At 46.0% G+C, this 25228-nt stretch overlaps 1 protein-coding gene across 6 annotated transcripts in view; it reads left to right on the top strand.

Moving 5' to 3' along the window:
- Positions 1 to 25228, top strand: part of LOC118117407 (disco-interacting protein 2 homolog C) — a 105169-nt gene that overhangs the window by 53700 nt on the left and 26241 nt on the right. For 5 of the 6 annotated variants that reach the window (XM_047341947.1, XM_047341945.1, XM_047341946.1 and 2 more), the window contains exons 2-9: positions 7195 to 7266; positions 9063 to 9173; positions 10860 to 10985; positions 14631 to 14963; positions 20191 to 20352; positions 20996 to 21115; positions 21984 to 22181; positions 24975 to 25066. In XM_047341947.1, the coding sequence (XP_047197903.1) occupies positions 7195 to 7266; positions 9063 to 9173; positions 10860 to 10985; positions 14631 to 14963; positions 20191 to 20352; positions 20996 to 21115; positions 21984 to 22181; positions 24975 to 25066 (1214 nt within the window). Of the gene's footprint in view, positions 1 to 1661; positions 1773 to 7194; positions 7267 to 9062; positions 9174 to 10859; positions 10986 to 14630; positions 14964 to 20190; positions 20353 to 20995; positions 21116 to 21983; positions 22182 to 24974; positions 25067 to 25228 lie in introns of those variants that run through there. The other variant, XM_047341948.1, reaches the window with a different exon arrangement.

Raw genomic sequence — 25228 nt, 5'->3', positions numbered from 1 at the left:
TATCATGTTAACAAGGAAAGAAGAAGAAAGATGTGAGCAGCTGTTTTATAGAACAAGTTTCCTGCGATGCCTCGAAGACGCTTCATTTAAAGTGATCGACCCGAGGACCAGAACTCCTCCACTGCAGTGTCTGAGCAGTGACGTGTTTCTGATTCATATCGACTTCCTCTGATGAGCCGGTTATATTATAGCAGGTTGAGTCCAGGAAATCCATATAAATCCCTGTGATTTCCAGAGAACATGAAACATCCCAGTCTCAATCAACCTCATCACAGAGCGGCGGTGTCGTAATGTGCTGGAGGAATTGACCCCGTGACCCAAATCCTCCCCCACCCGAGTCAGTGCAGCCTCATCACAAGATGGCCGACCGGACGGGGGACTTTCCTCGCACGTGTAGCTCAGTTTGTCTGTGGCTGGGGACACTCGGGAAAAGACAAATTAGCGTTGTAGAGAAGTGGCGGCTGAAGTTTGAGTTCTGGATCTTGGCTCTGGAGTTTTTAGGGATTAAAGTTTCCACCTGCGTTCTTTTCTTTCACTGTCGATCCGCAGTTTACCAATTTCAAACTTGCTTATTTCCCCATGTAAACCCTTTTTACAACACAGCAGGTGTTCACAGCAGAAAACTAATGGTAATCATTTGCTTCCTCACGTGTTCCGTGGTGCCGCACCCAAAGGTTATTGTTGGTCACTGCTGAAACGCTCCTGCAGTCAAATGAAATGCAAACAGTCCCGGTTGACGTTGTCTTTCTTCTCTTCCAGCGGCTGTGAAGTGAGCACTGTTCAATGTTACAGTTTTATCGCCTGAAGCAGTGAGTGGACATGTGTCCCAGTCAGACAACTTTATCATTTTAACATTCATACTTTTATTATCAAACGTGATTATCACAATATTAATTTCCCTCCTCGCCACTGTTGGCAGTTATCACCATAGTGACCGGGAAAGGTGGGACTTGCATATCCCAAGCAACAGGAGGCCGGGGATGTGAGGGTAAACCTTAAAGGGGAAGTGTGTGTGTGTCTGTCTGTCTGTGTGCGTGTGTGTGTGTCTGTCTATGTGTGTGTGTGTGTGTCTCCTCTCTCACCTCACTGTGAAGTCCGCCGACAAACAGACCGATTTAGTTTGTTTTGCTGATGTCACCAGGAAACGTGTTTGGGCAGGTTGGACCGTGCTGACTGAGGGGAGGGGGTGTTGTTGTGTGTTCTGTTAACACAAACACACACACACACACACACACACACACACACACACACACACACACACACACACACACAGATAGAACTGAGGTGACGAGGTAAGGTAACTCCTTCCAAGACCATAGGCAGTGTGTAAATATTGAAGTAATTGTCAGCCAATCCACTGCTGTGTGTGTGTGTGTGTGTGTGTGTGTGTGTGCGTTTGTGTGTGTTAACAACAAAGGCAGCATCAGTAGCTAAATGTCAGCAGACACCTTCAGCCCTTTGTGTTCGCAGAGGAGGTCGACCTGCTCCTCGTTTGAAACCAATAAGCTGCTTGTGTTCCTTATTGTGTGTGTGTGTGTGTGTGTGTGTGTGTGTGTGTGTGTGTGTCTGTGTGTGTGTGTGTGCGTGTGTGTGTGTGTGTGTGTGTGTGTGTGTGTGTGTCCGTGTGTGTGCGCTGCCAATGGGGAATAAGCAACCAGTGTTTTCACACACTCGGCGGCGGGGACGGCCACAGACCGGGCTCGTCTGAGAGGAGCATGAGTTCGACTGCTGTGTCTGTTTCTTATTCCTGCTGCCTGTTGGCGTGATGCTCGGTGAGTAGAGGGAGGACGTGCCAGATATCAGCTCTGTGAGTGTGTCTGTGTGTGTGTCTGTGTGTGTGTGTGTGTGTGTCTGTGTGTCTGTGTGTGTGTGAGAGGTGATTTTCCTCATCTAATTAGCCTTATTGGAAAATTGTCTCACTTCTTTGGCTCCTCTCTGTTTGTTCTTCTCATTGAAAGAAGGACGTTTAACTTTTGCGTTTTGAATAAAACTTTTGAAATGAACCTCGGACATTATGTGCAAAAGTCAACATTTATTTTTTTTACACGAGTAAGTTGTTCCACTCTGAAAATATCACCAGTGCCAGTGTGTGAGTTGTGTGTCTGCGTACACACTGATGTGATCGTCATGGCAGCTCATGTAAGCTACAGCGCTCGAAACTGTAAGTTCACCAGAGACTGAGACCTTAATTGTCCCCTGGTGGCTGGCTGGTGGCACAGCCCGTAAAACCCACCTCCTCCATGTTAGCGAATGGCACATGGACCAAAATCCAAACTCAAAGTAGACGTTAATTCAATTTTTCTCCGAGTATAAATATAATTACATACTGACATGTTTCAAGCAGCTGACGGGGACTTTCCACCCCGACCCTCTCATTGTGCATTTAATGGTTTCCCTGGAACTCAAACTGCTGCAGCTCCGGTTTTATTCTGTTTATGTGCATCCAGGTTACACACGTACACTATTTAGTGACCCATCGTCCAAGGAATAACTCGTCCCCGCTCAGGCTGTCCCTCATTGCATGACGACCGGAGGGGGAGGTGTGTGTAGTGAGTGTGTCGCTCTGACAGTGTCAGCGTTTGGGCTCGGAAATGTTCATTAGGGAAGGAAAACAAGTGACGACAGTTTTCTACTTTTTCCTCCGGATATTCTGCGCTAAGTTGTGTTTTCACCTGTCGACAGTGAAAATGAAAACCTTGTAATGCAAAGTTTCATGTAAAGAGACAAATAGGCTTCGTGTGTGTGTGTGTGTGTGTGAGTGTGAGTGTGTGTGTGTGTGTTTCTGTCCTGACTCAGCGTGTTGTTAGTGTAAACACCTGCTGCCTCTGAATACACATTGTACTTGTCACCGCCGTGTGTGTGTGTGTGTGTGTGTGTGTGTGTGTGTGTGTGTGTGTGTGTGTGTGTGTGTGTGTGTGTGTGTGTGTGTGTGTGTGTGTGTGTGTGTGTGTGTGTGTGTGTTTTCCTCGCCCTCATTCCCAGGGGAGTCCTGGGGCGTTTCCTCTCGGCTCAACTGTGAGCTAATTTGTGTTTGTTTGTGTTTTTGTGGATGCATGACTCTGTGGGTGTGTGTGTGTGTTACCTTATCTCTGAGCACAGGTCTGGAATCATAGTCCATATTAATTTAATTAATTACAACTTAAGTGGGCAGCAACCAGGGGATGGATAACAAACACATTTTGATTAAAAGAATGTTTTCCGTGGCTTTAAACCTCTAACAGCTGCTCAAATATATATTGTTTTAAGTTTGATCAAATCTGGCCGTCAAGCTACAGAGCGGCGTGGTGCGTTGGTGACCGTGAAGACGCTGTGTTGGTACAATACTGTTTTTTAAATCCTGTGAGAGACTGTTTGGAGCCTGGCACCGCGAGGGCTTGTCCAAAGTACAACCACATCTCCCAGAAGACCCGTTTATCTCGACGTTCACGTTTTTCACTTCAGCCAAAAGTTTCTTGATTTGTCAAACACTTTCATCATCAGCATCACGAACACGCTGGACTAATGTGACAGTGAACATCAAACCTGAGACACGACAAACGTGAGCTTGGTGAGCATGTCGTTAGCAGTTAGCTCCGTTCGCTCTTTTGTAGCGAGAGAGAGAGAGAATGATTAATTTCCAGCGTCCAGGAGTCACATGACCAGAAGCCACTCTCCCTCTAATTCTTCATGCGTTTCTTTTTATGCTCTTAGTTCATCCTTGTCCTCTCTCTCTCTCTCTCTCTCTCTCTCTCTCTCTCTCTCTCTCTCTCTCTCTCTCTCTCTCTGTGTGTCTCCAGTGTTGAAGTGTGGGAACAATAAAATCATCTGTTTCCTTTTTAGGTGCTGGATGGATGCAACACTCCTCTCTACTTCCCTCTTTCCCTCTCTCTCTCCTTTTTTCTACCCTTTCCTCTGATTTCACATTGCTCTGTTTCCACTTCCTTTCTTTTCTGCTGGTTTCTCTTTATATCTCCCTTTTTCCTCTCTCTCGTTGTCTCTCTCTGTCTCTCTCTCTCTCTCTCTCTCTCTCTCTCTCTCTCTCTCTCTCTTCTCTCTCTCACATACATGTGTCATGGAGGCTCAGCCCTGCTCTTTCTCTCGGAGCTGTCACTCGCAGTGGGGAGGTGATATGGCAGAGCAGACTCTCACTTGAATGCAGTGCATGTTTGACTTGTGCGTCCAGAGGAATGTGGGACACCTGAACGCGTGATAGCCGACGCTGTCCCCCCCCACGTCCAGGCGTTCGGGTTGTCCTCCTCTCTTCTGGTTTCAGTGTTTCTGAGTTCTGGTTCTTAGATGAGGTTGATGTGCAGGAGCATCGACTTCCTCCACACCAAAGTGGCAGAACTATTTCTTAATGGAGCTGGATTTGTCCGCCCACCCACCCGTTGTTTGCCCCTTATTGGCGTTCAGGTTGCGGAGGTATGAGTGACACTTTCCAGCTCTTCCTGGTGGATCCTGAGGCGTTTCCAGGCCAGATGGGATATTTATATATATATATATATATTTATATCGTCCCTCCAGCGAGTCCTGGGTCCACTCTCCTCCCGGTTGTGCATTCCTGATAAACCTCCAACTGATGGAGCCCCTGAAATCACCGACGCTCGTATTTATTTATGTTTTCATCTGCGGTGGTTTGTCTGTCTGTCTGATATTTACGCAAAAACTCCCGGACAGATAACCACAGAAATCGGTGGAGGGATACGGTATGGGTCGGGAAACAACCTATTTTTCACTTTCTCAGAGAATAATTTGTGGATCTTGATGAAAAAGGATGAACCCTGTGTTGAATCAGGGAGTTCCTAGTTGAAGCTTTTCTCTCTCTCTCTCTCGGCTCGGACGTGAAACGTGTTCAGAGGAACAGGAAACATCTTCACCACCTCAGCCGGACTCGTCTCTAACAGCCTGTGGCAATGTCATCCAGAACTGAAGAGACAGACCGACTGGGGGGGGGGGACTTTGCAGTGGAGGAATAGCAGAGCCTGAGTCATCCTTCCTTCCTCTGTCTCTGTTTAAAAATCCTCATCCCTCCATCAACTCTCACTCCTCTCCTCGCTCACACAATGTTTTGCGTCTGTGGAGTTTAAATCCAGTTTATTGCAACTCAAACAGAGACGAGCTGTAGAATAACAACACACAGTTTGTTTCAAACACTCATCGGTTTGCAGGTTCGCGGTGTTTGGTTCCCTCTCAAGTGACTGTACTTACTGTCGCCGTGCACACACGCTGTTCCTGCAACACGACTCACAGAGGTGAAGTCCTTCATCAGAAAAATAAATGCTGCATGACTCTTGTTTTTTTTCGTGAGGGAAATGAGTAACAAGCTCTGAAGGAAAACTGCGTTGCTGGTATTTCTAGAGTACATGATTAATCTCCATGTGTTTGTAGAGAATAAATTATATTGACAATAATATAATAACACTGGAAGCCCCAGAGTTACACAACTCGTCTCATCTTCTCACCTGCCCTCCCCCTCTTTGTGTGATGATTATCCTTTTTACTGAGTAATCTGGTGAGTTGATTGTAATGAATCCTAATAGAAATGACTGTGAAAATATAGGATCTGAGTTATGATGTAACAGATATATTTTAGTCATTTCAAAAATGTTCGAGGCAATTAACAATAAATGGGACAGCATTTATCTTCCACACCGTAGCTCCTGGGCGGCTGATTGGCTGCCTGTCTCGCTGAGTGACAGACAGACAGACAGACAGACAGACTGACTGACTGACTGACTGACTGACTGACTCACTGACTGACTGACTGGAGGAGATTGGATGGAGGTTTCCAACACGGAGCTGTTACAGTATCTGACTGAATCAGCTGTGACTGACACGTTCATTTCACTTTGACTCTGGATAAAAATCCCAATTAAGTCAAGATGGTTGCGTGCTGTGTGTCTTAGTGCAACTGGTCGGTATGTGGGGGACAAGGTCGGGCCTCCCTCTATCCCCCCCATGTGTCTCAGCCTCCCTCAGAGTCTCTTTTATTGTCTTTTCCAACTGAAACATTTCTCTCTGCAGGGAACTTAGATCCCCTACTAGAGATGCTAATTATTGCCATGTGCCTTTCCCTTCACGCTACCAGAAACAACACACACACACACACAACACACACACCACACACACACACACACACACACACACAGACACACACTCTGCTGACATCACCGATGACGTCCGTGCCCACAGTTGGTTTCTTGATCCGAGCCAGTTAGTCACATGTTAGTCTGCTTAAGGAGGATTTGTCAAGTCCAGCTTCCTCCCCTGTTCGACCAATCCGCTGCAGACTTAGCGTCACTCAGGTCTGTTTCCTTCGTCTCCTGCAGCTTGAAGAGGGGCGGTGCCCTTCACTCTGATTTGTTTTTCCTCCGAGTTTTCATTTCTTCACTTAGTCATCCTCGAAGCGCTCCGCAGCTCATCCGCCTGCCGTCACTTACAGTTGTCACAAAGGTTTCAGGATGTGGAAGGACACATGTTTAGAGTATTAGAAAATGAATATTTGCTTTGTGATGAAGACATATTTAGCCTTTGTAAGATTTGCCTTCCTGTGAGACTGTTCACTCTCTGGACTGGTTTCTCTGTGTCATGTGGATCTCCACCAGGCTGGTGCTCTGGTTTTCTGTCCATGTGACACGTGTTGCCACCACGAACCGGTTTCACTTTGAAACACGTCGTGTGCGAAAAACAGGTGCAGAGTTTTAGGAATCTAAAAACCATATTTGGAAATGTGGGAAACTTCTCCTGTCGGGTTTTCCCTGGAGGATAAAAATCCAAAGAGCAAGAAGCATTTATTAAAGGACTCGGATGTTAACGTAGGCTTGTGTTGATTTATCACTTCTTCCCTGTGGGGGGGGGGGGGTTGAGACCGGTCAGTTTGGAGATTGGACCAGGAAAGTTTGTTTAACATCACCGAGAAGATGTTGTTGTGTTCATTTCAATACAACCTTGTTGTTTCTGTGTGTTTCCATTAATTCAGATGGTAATTGTTGGAGTTTAACTGGGAGATAATGGAACTCACCACGTGTCTTAAGCATGTTTTTATTCCCTGTTGGACTTTTTCTATCTGTAAATAAACGTTGGCAGGAAAGTCTGTAAAACAACCTTGATTTCAAAATCATTTGTAAAGATGTACGTGCTTTACTTTAGTTTTACCATTACTCACTATGAGGAATTAGGAAAGTAAACCCTCTTTTCTCTGTGTTTCTCTGACAGGTGACATCACACAGAAGGGCTATGAGAAGAAGCGATCCAAGCTGATTGGAGCCTACTTCCCTCAAGCACCAGGTAAAACTAAGTGTTATTAGCACATCAACTTTAAGTATTTAAAGAAAAAGTTTTCCCTGATAAATAAAAACTACAGCTTCCAAAGAAATGGGTACGCGTCCCCTACAGGGAATATCATCCGAGTTTGAAACTTTCTGGTTTTTCCCACAAAGATGAAAAAATATGTGGTCAAGAAAAGAAGAACAAAAGCAAACAGATAATGTGAAAAGGTTGAAAATAAACAACATACAAGAGTTCAGTTGATTCCTGGTTCTCCGATTTTATGCGACTGAATCGACGTTTGTCATCACGATGTGGCAAATTGAAAAGTACATGACATGATGTCATGTCCCATTCTTGTGAACATTATATCTCAAGAACACCTTCAGGGAGTCTCAGTACATTTGGCTCAAACATTTACTGGGACTCGAGTATGACGTGAGGAGAATTGGAGGTCAAAGGTCAAGGTCACCGTCAAAGGTCGTTAAATCCTCAGCAGATGAGATGTTTCTCTTCACACTGGGACTGTAACCAGTGACCAGGGACTGGGTCGCCCACGGAGACACTACCCTGCCGAAGCTATTACTGGAATACACTGGTGTGTGTGTGTCATGAGGGTGGGGGACTGTCAGGAAGTGCATTATGGGATGGAAAGAGGGAGGTGGAATGAAATGAAAATGTGTGTTATTCACATCTAGGCCTGGTTCAGTTCACCATGGGGGCTGGATGACACACTCACACTCTTAACACAATAACTTCCTTCTTTCTTTCTCTCTCTTTCTTTAGCGGAGGTGATTAAAACTACTACTTATAACAATAGCAACAAAATATTAATGGGGGAAAAAAGCCAAATATCTTTGACGTTGGTTTATCAGCGATCGTTCTGGGCAATCAGCACATCATCAGCACAAAGGTTGACATCCACATGAACGGGCGGAGTCTTAGGTTTGGTTGGTGCCATCGTTTTTCAGTCCATTTTTATTATTTCCCCACAGGTGACTTCTAATGATACTCAGATCTTTGTCGGCAGGACCATGCAGAGTAGCTGAGTCGTCTCTGAGAACGCTGCTGCTCACTTCGTGTCTCGTTCAGAACAGCCTGTGTAGTGTAGACTTTTTGAAATGATGAATTCAGGCCTTTATTAGCTTTTCTTCACCGCCTGTGATCTGGAGTCACTCCGCAAACCTTGGATTATTCACCCACACCAGCCGAGAGTCTGTCCAGTGGAAATAAAATTCACTGTTTCATGTTTCCAACGTGTCCATCCATCCAGACTCCCCAGAGGAGAGCAGCAAAGGGGGGGGTTTCACAGACCTCTCATATAATCCTGCTCTGGCTGGTAGTCGTTGGTCGGCTAATCAACTTTTAGCTCTTCTCCTGAGCAGCAGCGATACCCTGAGCCGCGCTGAGAGCCCTAATCAAGACAGACGAGGCTGAGATGGATGCTCGTAGATCAGCAGCTGTCAGGAACAGGGTGGTTATTCTCATCAGACGTATTGATTGGTGTGCAGGGAGGTGGTTTTCTCTGAGTATCTGGATTTGATTCAAGAAAAAAACTCAAATCTAACCGTTGTATTGTTTTTAGTTTGGTGATGAAGTGGATTTCTTTTTTTTTTCCCATCTACTGTGTGAAAAGCTGTTGATCTGGGTCGTGATCATCTGCGTCCAACTGCCCCTTGAACACTTTAACTTGACTTTATCTTGGATATCATTTTATTAGTTTGCTCTGTAGATACAACAAATAAAAAAAGCGTGAGGGTTTTTACTGTGGAATCGGTTTCAGATTAAGGCTGTTATCTGAACCTCCTTTGTTCCAGGAATGGATCCGTCCATGGGCCAGGAGAGAAGAGCACCCGTCACCCCGTCCTCGTCCTCCCGCTACCACCGCCGACGGTCTTCTGGCTCCAGAGACGAGCGCTACAGATCAGGTGAGAGGCGTGTCCTGCCCTTGCAGCACATCTTTGGGACGTTCAGTCTTCGTCTTCGCTGCGTCTGCGTGTCTCACACAGACCGGAGGAACTGACCTCACCTACATATTGTGCGTATGACCACATGGGGGCCCTGGTTGATATTCTCAGTCCTTCTGTGCAGCAAAGTATTTGGCAAAGGACGGTGGAAAAACAAGCTTTAGGGAAATCCGTCATCCATTGTTTGGTTTGGTTCCACGCGCTGTTGACTGAAGATTAATATCGGATCAACTGAGGATTTCCGCCTGCGTGGATTCTTTTCAGTGGCATCTCATTCAGATTTAATCTGTGGGAATTTGTTCCGGTGACATTCGGGGTTAGTAGTGAAGATCCAATAAGAGAAGAAACAAGCTGGTATTTGAATGTTTGAATCATTGCATCAGCTGGGGAAACCTGCTTCGCTTCATTACCACAGCCCCGCATGCTGTTGAAGAGTTTGATCCAAGCCAGAAATAAATCCTGTAAAAAACCTTTTAAAACCGTTAAGTTGAAAAAGAAAAGTTTTTCCAGGCTCCTTTTAAACGACACACACACACACACAACACACACACACACACACTCTCTCTCTCTCGCACACATTGCCGTCACACTCGGTCGACCGTCAGACAATAAACGTGCACTTGAGATTTAAATGACCTCCGTTTCCCTGCAGAAGCCAAACAAACGTGCATCTGCGAGCCCACGTTCATTCTGACAAATGTCTCACTTGTGTCGTTATCGGGACGACAGCCTGCCGTCTCTGCACCGTGTGTTTGCCGTCTGCTCTTCAAACAAACCAAGCCGGGGTTATACTGCAGCTCTTTATCTCACTCTTAGAAACGCTAATTTACACAAGGTCTTCACCGGCACTCCCTGAACTTAATCTGGTCGGCAACCCACGGGGCCTGGTGGGAGCCGCTGTCGAGCCCGGGGGTGTTTGTGTACGTAAACTGAAGAGGAAATGGGAACACGGTGCTCGTTGCAGCACAAAGACGGAGGCCGGCTGATGGTTCTGTGTGTGTTTGCACTGGACGACATCACGGGTGCCTGAGAAGTCAACTCGTCTCTTTGGCCATTTATTCAGTCACAAGTCGTGTGTTCAGCAGAAAGAAGAAGAAATACTCAGATACTTTATGAGTAAAAGAACCACAATGTCAAAATCCTGCAAACAGAACTAGATGTACACAAGTATTATCCTTAAAGTAAAATGGTCTTTAAATACGGACTCATCACTGGTTCCTGTGCTTCCTGATTTCCACAGTTGAGCAACGCAGCAGGAGCAGTGTTGACGAATGAAATTATCCAGAAGAAACCCTCTAGAATATTCAACAGATACAGAATTTATATTGTTATGTTTCTGAGTCGTAACAACTTTTAATCGTGATGGAGAGAGTCCGGTACAGTTCGCCTCACACGGCATCATACAGCCCCGAACAGCTGCTCAAACACAGACATGGTGTGTAGACGTGAGAGGATTTTCTTATACAACATTGTGGAATGGCTACATTATATATCATAATACAAACTTTTCTTAAAACTGCACGAACAAAACGTGACGTACTCCGCGACTACTGACAGGTCACGATGCTGCAGTTTCCCTGCGAGATGGTTGTCTGATCATTCTCGCTTTGCACCGTGAATTAAACACCTCTGTATGTTTGTCTCCAGATGTGCACACAGAGGCAGTGCAGGCGGCCTTGGCCAAGCACAAAGAGAGGAAGATGGCGGTGCCCATGCCGTCGAAGCGGCGGTCGCTGGTGGTCCAGAGCTCCATGGATGCCTACACACCACCAGGTGAAGACCAAGACACACACACACACACACACACACACACGACAACTTGCTCAACACAAGTTATCTACGTTGTTGTGCTATGAGCGATGACTCCAGTAGCAGCACACACACTTTTGCATAGCGGCCTCCGGGGTTTGGTTACGGCCCAGACTATGGTCGTCCTGAGCTGCTTGAACCGCCGGCACAGGCGTGTGCGTGTGCATGTGCGTGTGCGTGTGCGTTTCTGTGAGCGGTAGATGTTGTGCTGATTTAGAGGTTTAGTTTCAGCATAGATTTGAAGATGAGCGCAGCTTTAGCATCACCTTTGATGAGATAGGTGTATAGACGTTTTGAAACACAAGGTGGCGTTATGAGCCATGTTCAACCAATAAAAGTAGATGTTTTTTATTAATATGATAATTAATGTGATTTTAAAACCAGCATCAACGTGTTTCATCAAAGAACAACAGGTCATGTGATTTGAGTTTGATGCTCAAAAAACACGCTGAAAGTTTGACCTGTTGGTGGCAGCAGAGAGGACGTCAGCACAAAGTTACACGTTTAGATTCTTTCTTTAATATCTCAACTTAGTCAGGAAATGATTTGAAATAAAAAATCCACCTTAAATTAAAAACCAAGGAAATCCCGATACAGGCAGTGTTGCACCGCAAAGCTGCAGAGAGTCGTAAACTAACAAAGAGCAGAAACTAACTCCAGAGTTTAACTGTCTGCAGTAAATGAATAACTGCACTTTGCAATTTGTGTGATGTAATAATCTTGTATTGTGAGAGGAGGCATTATGGGATATAACCACATTTATTGGTCCTGTAAAATAACCTATTACAGAGTTTAAATTGAAGGTTTTGCTGAGAAGAAACTCTGCAGAGAAACAGGGACCAGGAATCAACAGAAACCAATTTGGATGTTTTTCATGTATATTTGACCCCGTCTGGCCTCGACCTTTAAGTTTCTATTTCCTGTGCTGTCAGTTAGCATGTGTGCACGTGTCGGCCGCTCGCCTCCTCCCTGTCATCGCACTTTTGAAGTTAGGAGCGACGAGGGGGTCGTGTAAGTCGACCGTCACAGATTTGATTGAGCCTAAGCTGCTTCCCGCCCTCTCGACCACGCTGATGAATATTTGGCCGACACTCACTTCTCGTAAAATTCCATCCCCGTGGCGTGCGAGGCGGGATCTGTCCGGGGGCCTGTGGCGGTGGCAGGCGTCCATTTCTTTATAGAACTGGTGTTGGTTTTAATGAAGGTGTTAATGAGGCTATTATCTCTGTGGCTGCAGGGTCGAGCTCCTCAGCGTCTCTGAACAAGGTGATTCAGATTCCTTTGAGAGAGGAACTGCACGACGGCCAAAACAATAAATATCAGAAGCATTTTATTTTTACCAGGTGTAAACGTAGCAAAGCTGATGCATTTTAAAACGATAACGTGTCAGTGTGAGTGTAGAATAACTTTTTCAACTCAGACCCACACACATGAAATAAATCTGTAGAACTGGCTCACATCTAAAACAGCAGCACCTGCACACGGCCAGTGCAACAGGAGGAAGTAGAGCATTTGTCTGGGACTATTTTCTGCAGGATTAATCCACATTTGGTGCTCTGGTGAGTATTTGGGGCAACGGGACTGTGTGTGTGTGTGTGTGTGTGTGTGTGTGTGTGTGTGTGTGTGTGTGTGTGTGTGTGTGTGTGTGTGTGTGTGTGTGTGTGTGTGTGTGTGTGTGTGTGTGTGTGTGTGTGTGTGTGTGTGTGTGTGTGTGTGTGTGTGATGATAAAAGAACCACAGTGTGGCCCACAGATATGTCTTTAATAGTTTTTTGGCGATACAGGATCTCTGTGGCTCAGAGGAATCATCTGAACCAGGGTTTGGATGCACTTGGTTGGTTTTGATTGGTTTTCGTGGGATTTATTCACAATCAGAAAAACATAGATTTTTCACTTATATGCCCTTCATACAAATCTTGGCATTTTTAAATATGGCTTTTTCACAAGTTGGCAAATACACACACACACACACACAGTGGTGTCTGTGTGGCTCCAGAGGACGTCACATTGATTTAAATTGGAGGTTTACTGGATTTACTCTAACCATCACCATTGTTACTACTCGCCTAACCCTTACCTTACCTTAACCTTAACTTAAACCTAACTTTAAAATATTTCTTCACCTTAAAATTGAATGATTTACGTTTTTGTCGCCAAATCGAAGACAATTGTTATATAATACCTGGACAACACACACACACACACACACACACACACACACACACACACACACACACACACACACAACACACACAGAGAGAGAAAATTCACATGACTTCTAAGTTTATCTTTTCCCTCCACTTCACACAAGACAAGGTAAACAAGCATTGATGAGTCACAGAAATGCACACAGTCCCTCTTGCAGATTTAGAAAGCACGTGTCCCGAGGAGCGGTAAAAACAGTCTCACACACACACACACACACACACACACACACACACACACACACACACACACACACACCTCTCTGCCGGCGAGGTTCACTTGAGGACAGCAGAGTCGCATGTTGCCGAGCAGCCCGTTGCGTCGTGCAGAGATGACGAGCGCACTCCGATTGGCCTTTGACTGCGTTTCACAGCTGCAGTTTCTCGATATCTCAACGCATCATTAAATATATTTCAGCTTCAGTACAAGCTGCTCTGCGTCAGGGGCTCGCTCTCACGTTCCCCCCCCCCCTCTGAATGCTCTGTGTGTTTTCGTTCTGTGAGAGTCCCACGTTGCCCGGCAGCTTCTTTCCTATTGTGCTCAACATGTTAGTGTGTCGTCACTGGAAGCCTCGGCGGGTCCTGCTGAGAACGAGACACAGATTTGCCAATCCAGCATGTCAGCGAAGCACTGGGGGGGGGGGGCTGAGGTGTCGAGGCCGGGTGGAGTCCTGTGGCATTTCAAACCGCAAATATCAGCTGTGATGCACGACGAAGAATGAACAGAATGTAGCAGTGATCAAAGCAGAGAACAATATTTGATCTAAATCGAGGAGAAGTAGAGAGTCAAATATTTTACTGCTGTTTCCACAACCGTAGGTCTGTGGGTGTTGTTGTAACCACGGCGATGGAGGTCCTCGAACCAACGATCTTCTCTTGAACCAGAACCGAGGGGATCTGGGGCCGATGACATGTGACTTGTGTTTGTTTGCTGGAGGTGTTTCCTCTTCAGCTGCTCGTTTACCGCGCTCTCCCGCCGTGACTCAGTTCCACACCGTCAGTCTCGTGTTGCCATGGGCATTATGGAAATCATGGGAAAAATATGTGCACGCAAATCCACACCTGCACACACGTACACACACACACGTACACACACACACGTACACACACACACTTTCAAGCTTTCAGGAACAAACTTTACTCCGTCCCTCCCCTGTGGCGACAGATGGGAGCTGAAATATTTCCAGGCTACAGGAAATAGACTGTGACATAGAGACTGTCTCTATGTTTGTCTCTTATACTCTAATTATTATTATATTATAATAGCATTAGTATCGGGATAGAATCAATCAAAGATCAATTATTGTCCAATGGTTTGATTCAGTCTTTCAATTCGCATTTTTTCATTTTTGCTATGATGACCTGGCAAGAAGTTTTATATATTCTTTATGTCCTCTCCTGGTCAGACACTTCCTCCGGCTCGGAGGGTGAGGGTCAGGGCAACGGCGAGGAAGGAGAAGGAGGAGACGGCGAAGAAGAGGACGGAGGAGGCGGTGGAGGGACGTCGTCCAGCCGAGAGGGGAGCATCAGCATGGAGCACTGGATCAACCGGGCCATGCACGGCACCTCGTCCACCACGACCACCACCTCGTCCACGGCCTCGTCCTCGTCCTCGTCCACACGCAGCGGCGGGAGCGGAGCAGCCGGCGGCAGGCTGGCTGACGTCCTGGCACAGCATGTCCACATCTCCGCCCGCCACCACCTCCGCCACCATCACCATCGCCACCACCACAAGACGGGTAAGAGAGGACGTGGATGGACCAGGTTTTGAATCGTTTATATTAAGTGTCAAGAACCACAAAATTATCTTCACTGCTCGATTCCATTCCATCTCCTTCTGTGACTTTTCGGAACAAGTAGAAAAATAAAATGCATGAATTTGCTGATTCCATAGAAGCACTCAGGAAACTCCGGACACCTTAGTGCAGACACGCTGAAGACGGACCAGACCTTCTCAGCCGGCTCCTGAGACCCTCAGATAGATTCTGCTGCAAAGTCGATGCTTTCTTAGACAAAACAGATGAACTAATCCAGGCACAGATCTAGAGACAAAATCCAGAACGCCTCAAGAAAATACAACTGATGTGAGCCTACATCTTTAACAACCATGAGTCAACTTCTAAAACCTGAGACTTTTAGAGAAACCCAGTGCCGATCTATTTCTGCCTATTGCAAAGTCTAGAAAAACCACAGAGCAAATTACAGACTCCCTGTTGAGACCACAAGTCAAATCTGGATCTAGAGCAACTCCTGTTTGAGCACAGGCCTTGTCATCCGGAGCCAAAGATAGACGATCCTTGTTTCTTACAATTTCTATTTATTTTCTTGTTAAAAAGGAGGTTTAACTGGATTCTGCTGCTCTCTTACAGTCAGAGACCTGAGGTTGTGTGTTCGAGGTGATGGATGGTGGTTTCTGATTGGTCGACGTATTGTTACACGTTTTTGCCTTCTTTTCTAGATGGTGGGAGGAAGTGGAAATGTGTCGTCCATCGCTATTTAACGTCCGTGACCGTAACGAGGGATTAAAATAAGGAATAATTACGTGATTTATGTGATCCATGTGTAAATGATAATTATGAGTGCATCGATAACATGATGTTTTGACTCATCACCTCCTTATCTAGTTCAAATATCCTCATATTAGAGCAGCTGTTCCTCGTCGCTCGTCTGATTTGGTCTTTAAATACAGCAACTGTCTGCGAGTTTATTTATTTTCAGCTGCAGGTGAAGTTAGTCGGCTGTTGAGAAGTTTCCAATAATGAACTGGGGGATGTTGGGTGGATGGATGTTGGGTGGATGGATGTTGGGTGGATGGATGTTGGGTGGATGGATGTTGGGTGGATGGATGTTGGGTGGATGGATGTTGGGTGGATGGATGTTGGCCGTCGAGCGTGTTTTAGGTGGAGGGTCGCGTCCTAGTGCACGGTGTGTAAAGTTTTACACTGCCTCTGTTTCCTCTATTACCTTCAGTCTGTTTCTTATCCCTGATTTCTCCTCTCCCGTGTTTTTGCGAGCGGGTTATGGAAGCTCGTGAAAACAGCTGGATGGTCCGGGTCCGGCGAGCAGCGGTCTGATCTGTGGACAACAGGCAGGATCAGACGCCTGCCTGCTGCTGGTTGAGGACGGTGACCGTTTATTGACTCTTTCTCATTTCCTTTGTTCAAAGTGTGTCTGTATCTGTGTGCATCGGTTTGTCGCCGCTCCTTTCATCCGTCCATACTTCGCTCCCGGTCGCAGCATCTCTGTTGACAATCTGCTGGTCACGGTCGACTCTTGTGTTCACGCCGTGTCTCTCGATGCCTCTTTGTTCCTGTGTTGGTTCATGCTGCTGCTGCTGCTGCTGCTGCTGTGCGATTACTTAAAACCCTTTGAACGCACATATTAAGAATTCTGAAATACAGATTGTGTTATTGTTCAGTGAATGCCAGAGAAGTTAGGCCCAGCCCACTGTGACGTCTCCAGGCTGCTTTTCAAGATGCCCCTCCCCTCTCGTTCCTCACTTGCAGGCCTTTTAACCCACCTCTCTTTGAGGAGGTGGAGGAGGAGGAAGAGGAGGAGGAGGAGGCCATCCCTTGGTACAAAGCAGGGATGCCGATACTGTTCCTCTGATCAGTGTCTCTGATTCGTTTCCCTCCATCATGTGCTTGCTGATCAAACTGCCGATTCAGTGTATGGTTATCGTCCAGTATCATGTCAGTGCTCCCCTCGCTGCAGCCTTGAGCGTTGTGGTAGATGCATGAAAACTGTGTCTGTGCGAGCAGAAGGAAAAATAAGCTGTGAATTGTTGATGAGGGAAATCAACAATGCTTTTAAAGAGGCTGGAGAGCAGCTTGTCTGATCGACTCCCTGACGTTCAAGGTTACTCCGCTGGTGTTGTTTATTGATTTGTCTAATTATGCAGCATGCTTTTACTTGTTTGCTCAGGTCAGAGTCGATCTGCTTTCAAAATGGTTTTTAATCCGAGCCAGAAAGCGGCCGTCTGCCTTCTTCCTCTTTTTTTAATTTCCCTGTCAGTCTCTTGTTTTACGCAGCGTTCTTAAAAGCTGTGTCTCAAGTCGGGGGATGCATCCTTCTGAGGCTGCATTTAAAAAACCGTTTGCGTCACATCGGCGTGACTCGGCTGTCCCAATTCAAAAGCTCCTCCAGCAGGTGGATCCTTCCCGGGCCCAACATATCCCATAATCCATTGCGCTTCTGTGATGAACTGTTTTTCAAAGAGGCAATGGCAGCAGCAAGTGAGGCGAGAACGCCAGAAGAATGTATTTTAAAGTGTTAGCACTCAAGCGAACAGCTAACGATGCGTGTGTTTCTAAAAACATCTTTTCAACGTTTGTATGAACCCGCAGCTCTGTTGCTAGGCGACGGCTGTAAGGGGGGGGGATGCGACCCCTGAACTGAAGCCAACATCTGGTTAGGAAAAGTTCTTATTATCGTCCAGACTTCTGGATGTGATGTGAATAACATGAACCCATCCGGTCATTTCTGTTCGGCGCTCTACCTCAGGACTCCACCAGCCAGCTCGGTGCTCGGAAAACAAATCAATGTCCGGCCTGATTTACTGAAGTGGTTTCCTCTGTATCGGTGAGATTCCTGTGAGAACACAGTGACTCCCGCTGCAGGGAGCAATGAGCATTCACTTCAAGGAAAGATCTGGAAGCGTTCCTATGTTAGATGTAATTAAAGCTGCCATCACAGCAGCGACTAAAGGCTCCTGGACGGAGAGTTTCTAAATGTTTGTAGTTAAAGTCTGATTGAAGGGTGGACGTTATAGATTTTATATACACTAAAATTTATTTGACTCGTGTACTTTCATCCTAAATGTTTCTAGGAGTTTCCAAACAGTCGACAGTCACTGTGGCTGAAGGGCTCAGTGTGTTTTAAACCGCCGTCGACCCACAGTGAGAGACGTCCTGTCCCCGAGTGAACCCGCTCAGCCTCATCCCTATTCCAGCAGTGAAGGTGGCATTCCTCCTCCTCCTCCTCCTCCTCCTCCTCCTCCTCCTCAGCCAGGGCCGCTCTTCCTCCCTGTCACACATCCTCATAAATACATGTTGATGAGGTCACCACAGGCGTGTGCACGTACACACACACACACACACACACACAGCTGGTCAGAAAGAAGGACACACACACAGGACTGCAGACAGGGCTCGTTCGGTGCAGCTCAGACAGACAGACGGCGTGCTACAGCAATTAGCATGCCTGTGCTGTGCGCTGCAGTATTGATATGCAGTCCGTGTCTGAATAAAGAAATCTGTTTGGTCTCGCCGGCTCCTGCTCGCTGCTCGACTCCCTCTCACTCCACTTGTTTCTCTTTTTTTTTTTTTTGTTATGTTACTCTCCCTGATGCTGCACATCGTTCCCGTCTTGTTTGTCAGGCGATGAAATCTGATGATTTCTGTCGGGTTTATTGGCAGAGAAGCAACTTCTGTGTGTCACAGTTATCATCAACCCTGGTAAGATGAATGGAATAAACAGGAAACTTAGACGTTAAGGTACAGGAGCTTTTCCAATGACACCATGAAACTAGTTCAAATCCAGTGAACTTCATTAGTTTTTATCGTCGTTTGTGTCCATAAGTCTTGTTTTTTTTAACGAAGGTTAAATTAATTACCCAACGTGCAGTGTAGAGCATGTGTGGTGCATATGTGTCTATTTATATTATAAAGAAATCGAGCTGTTAATAATCACTACGAGAGAAAAGGCGATGATGAAATATTAAGTAAGAGGAAGACGAAGAGATCAGAGTGAAAGACATCTTTGTTCTGGTTCCATCACAGACACTTGTCTTTGTAACAGCAGGTAGAAGTTAACATGTGAGTCTTTATGTTTTGAATAGACAATTATCAAGCTTTCCTTTTTCTCTTTGTGTTTGTGTCCAAATGCTCTGGAATCTCCTCGTCTACGTCTTCATCTTCGTCTTCTACGTGCACGGCTCCTCTTCTTCATCCTGAGATATTTGCGTTCTTCCAGTTTTTCTTTATCTTGTCTTTGATCATTGTTGTTGGATCACGTTTGTGTTGTTAGAACTTTAGTCATGTATTTTTTGTGTCGTCTACTATTCACGACTTGTCGAGCAGGACTCTGCAGTGCAACATTTTCTAAAGCTGAACAAGATGAGATCGTTTTAAAGACTGAAGACGACAGTAAACGACACAGGCTGCACCTCCACGCATCTGTTTAGATTCGCCACACATCCTCCTCCCTGCATCATTTCATGCTCCGTCCACTCAAAGTAAAGAATCCCTCGGGCAGAACGGTAAATACCGTTTGATGTCGCTGAACAGCAGCCGAGCCTCGTGAAGGAGGTAAATGTGAAGCGTTTGAGTCGCGATGGGAGCTTTGAAAAATCAGCCGCAGCCGAGAGGCTGAAACACAACAGGGAGTGAAACGACCTGAAAACCAGCGTTACGGTGTTGATGGTTTGTTGTTTCTCACAGAGAAGCAGGTGTCACTGTTTGTGGCAAACTGTTTTTATGGCTCGGCGCCGGCGACACTGAGGGGCCGGAGGCATCATGTTTCTGTTTGGTCCGTCTCATTCTTTTGAACTCAATATCTGAACAACGCCTGGAGGTCGTCTCTTTTAATTTGGTACAAACCTTCAGTTGGAGTCATGGAGGAAGTTTGTGATCAAAGGTCAGAGGTCAAGATTGCTTTGACGTCACAAAACACTTTTTTAACATATATTTTTGCCTTGTGAACGACATAAATACCTTCAGGGAGTCATTTCAAATTTGGGGTGATTCAAATTTGAAGGTCAAGGTCACTGTGACCTCACATAACTCGTCTTTTGTCCCGTGAACAAGTTATTTTCGAGGGAGTCCTCTCAACTTGGCCACACATTTAGACTCAAAAGTTTCAGTGGTCAAAGGTCAAAGGTCAGAGTGACCTGATGAGTCTGTCATTCTTCTGTTTCCTTGTGGATGACTAACCTTCCATCCTTCCCTCCCTTATCTCACATCCCAGAGAACCACTCGGCTCCTCCAGATGTCACCGGCTACACCAACAACTCGGCCAACAGCACCGCCGCCGATGGGATCCAGGTGGAGAGAGCCCCGGGCGGCGGCCCCGCGGTTCAGAGACAGACGCCCAAGTACGGCAACGCCGAGCTGATGGAGACGGGAGACGGTGAGTGGTGGTGGAAAGAAGTGACAACAACAGCAATAAGAAATGAATTAACAACCAAAGCTACTGAATATTTTATGTTCATTCATTTTGTTTTGGCATTTTGGGAAGAGTTACGCCGCAGATTTCAGTGCCTCATTTTAGTTTGGCTGAGGAGTGAAATCTGCTGATTCATATCTTCATACTCCAACGAGCTCATTTCATCAGACGCCACCATCGGACGTGTTGAACGTGACGGATCAGGCGCCACATGGGAGCTTATGTTAGTTTGAAAGCGGAGAGTCGCTCTTTCGCAGCACTGAGATTCTTTTTATTGTCATGCTGTGGGAGCTGTGCCTTTTTTGTTTTCTCATCTTCTGTCAATTGTTTCAGGATTTAACTTTGGATTCACTGTGTGCGAGACGAGATTCCACTCAGTTTGTTCCAGCTCGTAGTTTTAACATCTTTACTTGTATATTTTTTAGTATCTGCTGTTTGGAGGCGTTGTACTACTGTGACCGGGCCATAGAACACAAGAGATTTGGATTTAAACATGTATATAATTGAATACTCACTCATATAGGGCCAGTAAAGCTTATTTTGGATTTCTGCTCAGATGTCGGAGGTGTGATGCTTTACAGCGTTTGTGTGTGTGGTCTTCCTGCAGGTGTCCCAGTCAGCAGCAGAGTTTCCGCCAAGATTCAGCAACTCGTCAACACCCTGAAGAGGCCGAAGCGGCCGCCGCTCAGGGAGTTTTTTGTCGACGACTTCGAGGAGCTACTGGAAGGTAACGACTTTTTTATTCGATTACATTTTTCACAGTGTCTCTTGTTACATCACATTAACCTCGGCCGCCAAGGAGGTTCAGGTTTTGTTTGCCGTCTGTTAGTTGACGGATTACCGTTACACTTGGTGATGGTCAGGGAAGAACTCGATATTTATTATCGCACATTTTCAGGTCTTTCTTCTCGTGTTGAGGTCTTCGGGTTGAGCTGCAGAAAATATCAACGTTTTTCTCATGCGAACAGAAAAACAATCACAGTCGACCAAACCTCCTTGTGTGCCGTGGCAAAGCTGAATCCAACTGATGAATATTTCCTTTTGTTCCCAGTGTCAAAAGCTGCAGAGCCAGAGGATAATTAATAATTTAGGCGTGAATAACAAACGCTGGGACGACTCAGTTTGACTCAGTGTGTCGTTAAGATGCATCAACTTGGTGTTTTTTGCTTAATTAAAAGCTCATTTCCTTCCCGTGGACGTCCTCCGTGATACAGCAGTGATAAATGTCTTCACGCCGTTAAATCAAATGAAACTAATTTAATTTGTAATAAGAGGAAAACGTGGATACTCAAGCAACGCTGTGATTGTATTTGTAAGTTTGGAAAAATGACTCCTTCTCACAGCTGTATTCTTTTTATACATCAGAGTGATGCTATGACTATGAACTTTATTGAGACAGCTCATAGTGATTCAAAATGAAGAGGCGGAAAACGAGAAGCAGCTTGAAGATCAGTCGACATTAGGGAAGAAAGAGTAAAACAGTTCAGTATGAGCAAAGAGTAATAAAACATTCACATCAGGAACAAATATAAAATCTATTCTGATCTAATCTTATAAAATCTAATCTAATCCCATTTTCTCCCGGTCTCCTCCAGTCCAGCAGCCAGACCCCAACCAGCCCAAGGCCGAGGGGGCCCCGATGGTGGTCATGAGGGGCGAGCAGCTGGGTGTGGTAACCAACTGGCCCCCGTCCCTGGAGGCGGCCCTGCAGAGGTGGGGCACCATCTCCCCGAAGGCCCCCTGTCTCACCACCATGGACACCAATGGCAAGCCGCTCTACGTGCTGACCTACGGTAAGGCAGCTCCTGCCAGAGGAGGGGTTCTGGCCGGTCGCCACAATCGTACCTGCACGCCTCAGAATCCTGGAGACGAGGCAGGTTGCAGCTGATCAGCTTCAGTGAATGATGCGCTATAGTTATACACTATAGTTTGTGTGTGTGTGAGAGGAGCTGATGATGAGGCAATGTGAGCGCTCACCAGACTGTGAAATGTCTTCAGCCCGCACTCAGGAGTCCTCCACCAGAAAGACAACAACACGGTGAGACAGTGTGTGTGTGTGTGTGTGTGTGTGCGTGTGCGTGTGCAGTGCTGTTTCTGAATCTCCATCTTCCTTTATCTCTCATTCCTGTGGCATCGTCCCTTTGATGTCGGCCAACAAGGACAAACTTGTATTGTTGTGTTTTCTTCCTGTCAAGTCGAACATTTACTCGAGGGAACGAATAAAATTCCCGATACCGAACTCTCCCGCTGTCCCTGAACTCAACCCTCACCGCGCTGCACTGCCGACGACCCCACGTTATTGGCAGGAGAGACAACATTTTCTATATATAAAGACGTTTCAAGAGCTTCTCAGGGAACTCTGATCCTCTGAAAACAGCACGGCCAAAGCTTTTATTTATTTTTTCTTGATAAAGATGCTCAGACGCTGCGTGCTGTGTTCGTACGTCTGCTTCTTTTCAGAGTGTTTTCCGTGACCTACAAAATTAGAAATGCAGCTCATCACCTTTTTATAATGTTTCCTTATAACCTTTCCAGGACGAGGCACCAGAAACGTGTCATCTGCCACTCAACCTTTACCAAACTAATGTTGGACCTTCTAAACGACCCTCGCATCCTCCTTAGAACACCGAGAGGACCTCGAACCTCCTGTTACAGACTTCCACAGCTTCTAAACCCCCGGAGCAACCTAAAGGACGTCAGGAACAAATACAAACATCTTGAGTCGTAATGAGAAGCCTTTTTTACGAGCTTCAGACGAGGACCCTGAGGTCCAGCGTCGCTCACACTGAGAACGAGCAGGAGACCCTTTGTTTGTGTTGTTGTTGTTGTGGCGCTGCTACAATACCGTATTAAAACCAAATAATACAATGTGATAAAGTTCATTTTACATTATAATACATCTAATATCAGTTCATTCCTTTATTGGCTCAGTCTAATCGACCTGTTTCTGAAATACCGAGATCCTCAACTGAAACATTGACCGTCCAGTTTCATCTGTTCTGTCTTCGGAGTCGTTTTGTGAGAGTGTCTGTGTTTCTCCAAGTGGCCTAATATCTAATTTCACAACCAACGCCTTGATGTTATTAAATCAAGCTCCACGATGAGATGGTTTCTGAGGACAAAAGGCTGCTGGGTGAATCTTTCACGGGTAGATTGAGTAACGTCATCCTAAAAAAAAAAAAGCCAGACCCCAGATCTGTGCTTACATCTGGAGATGCAGCTCTCAGATTTGGACACGGCTCAGCTGGAGGGAAGCTTCCTAAAATGTCAGCAGGAGCCTTCTCTTGTAACTGAAGAGGGTTGACGAACGTGTTTCCAGGCCGGGTGGCGGCTGCTGGTTGTGATGCCCACTTTTACTGCTGAAGTGCCCTTGTACCAGGCAGTGGTGCCGCCAGGATTATAATTCGCAGTACGCACAAGAACGCTTGTAACTCATTTTGACCTCAGATTGAGGTTTAGCTGATTGTACAACTGATCGTTCAGGACAATAAAAACATCGACGGCACGGGACCATAAAAAACATTGTTGAAAGAGTCAGGGGGAAAAAGGTGGAAGCCATTATTTGTTGCGTCTTTGTCATTTATAACTATATCAGATAGATAGAGACGTGAGTAAAGTGCAGTAGGAGTCGGAGAAGGAAACCGTTGAGTCCCTCATGGCAGCATCATCATCATCATCATGAGCAGATGAAGGCAGAACGATCGCAGACTAACGACCATATTCAAAACCAAACCTTGTGGTGCCTCTCGGGTCTTTGGTTGTGAGACGCAGCCAAACACATGAAGCTGCACTGATCGATATGTGTGAAATGTACAATGTAAATGAGCTCACTCACTCTGAATTCATTAATTTTCACCGAATCACCGTTGCTCTGCCTTTTATTTGCAATTTACTTTCTCTCCTAACTCGTCCATTTTCCTCATGGGATCCCAAAACCTCCGTTTGCGTGAAAAACACTGAGGAATTCACACTTGGTCGCTCATTCATAACGTCTGCATCTGCCAGTCGGAAGCAGGGACAGAAAGCAGAGGATGGATTCTGCTGTAGTGAGTTCGTGTCATTACTCAGAGAGTCGACTTGGCCCTGCAGGGAAAACAACACTGATTTAAGAGATATAATAACCTGAACTTCTGCAGAGTGAAAATAAGACGTTTTTGAGGCTGGTTCACTTTGCCTGAAGCTGCACGAGCACAAACAATAACCAAAAGTATTTGTGGAGATAGCAGAACCCCCTTTCTCTGTGTAATTATATACTGATGTGAACTATATGACTTTGTGTAGTGTGTGTCTGTGTGTGTGTGAAGTATCACTGTACATGGATCCAATTACACGGCAGGGTTTGGTTTGACGTCTGTGTGATTGGAGCCAGTTCCCTCACGGGGTAAAATACACGACTCACGTCAGTGCAGTGCTTTTCTCATCCTTTGTTCCATTTTACACTAAAGTTCACAAAGATTTGCAATTTACCCTTTGACCTCTTGACTACATTTTTCATCCCTAACGTCTCAGATTTGTTCATTTCAAGCGTTTTCTCTTTTTGCGTGAGTGGGTTTCACTGTGTGACGACGCTGTGTATGTGCTTGCAGGTAAACTGTGGTCCAGAAGTGTGAAGGTGGCCTACAACCTGCTGCACAAGCTGGGAACCAAGCAGGAGCCACTCGTCAGGCCTGGCGACCGGGTGAGAACCAATCAAACATCTAATTCCCCCGGCACCATCAGCTCATTTCAAATACCAGTTTCCGTTCTCCATCTTATTCGTATTGAAGTGGACGTAGAAACCTCAGAAATCGAGAAACCAACCCGCCACTAGAGGTGAACGAGACCGTGTCGAAGAGCCGTC

This window comes from Hippoglossus stenolepis, chromosome 11 (assembly GCF_022539355.2).
Source record: "Hippoglossus stenolepis isolate QCI-W04-F060 chromosome 11, HSTE1.2, whole genome shotgun sequence".
In the NCBI taxonomy this organism is placed as follows: Eukaryota; Metazoa; Chordata; class Actinopteri; order Pleuronectiformes; family Pleuronectidae; genus Hippoglossus; species Hippoglossus stenolepis.
This window is presented reverse-complemented; position numbering and strand designations above follow the sequence as displayed.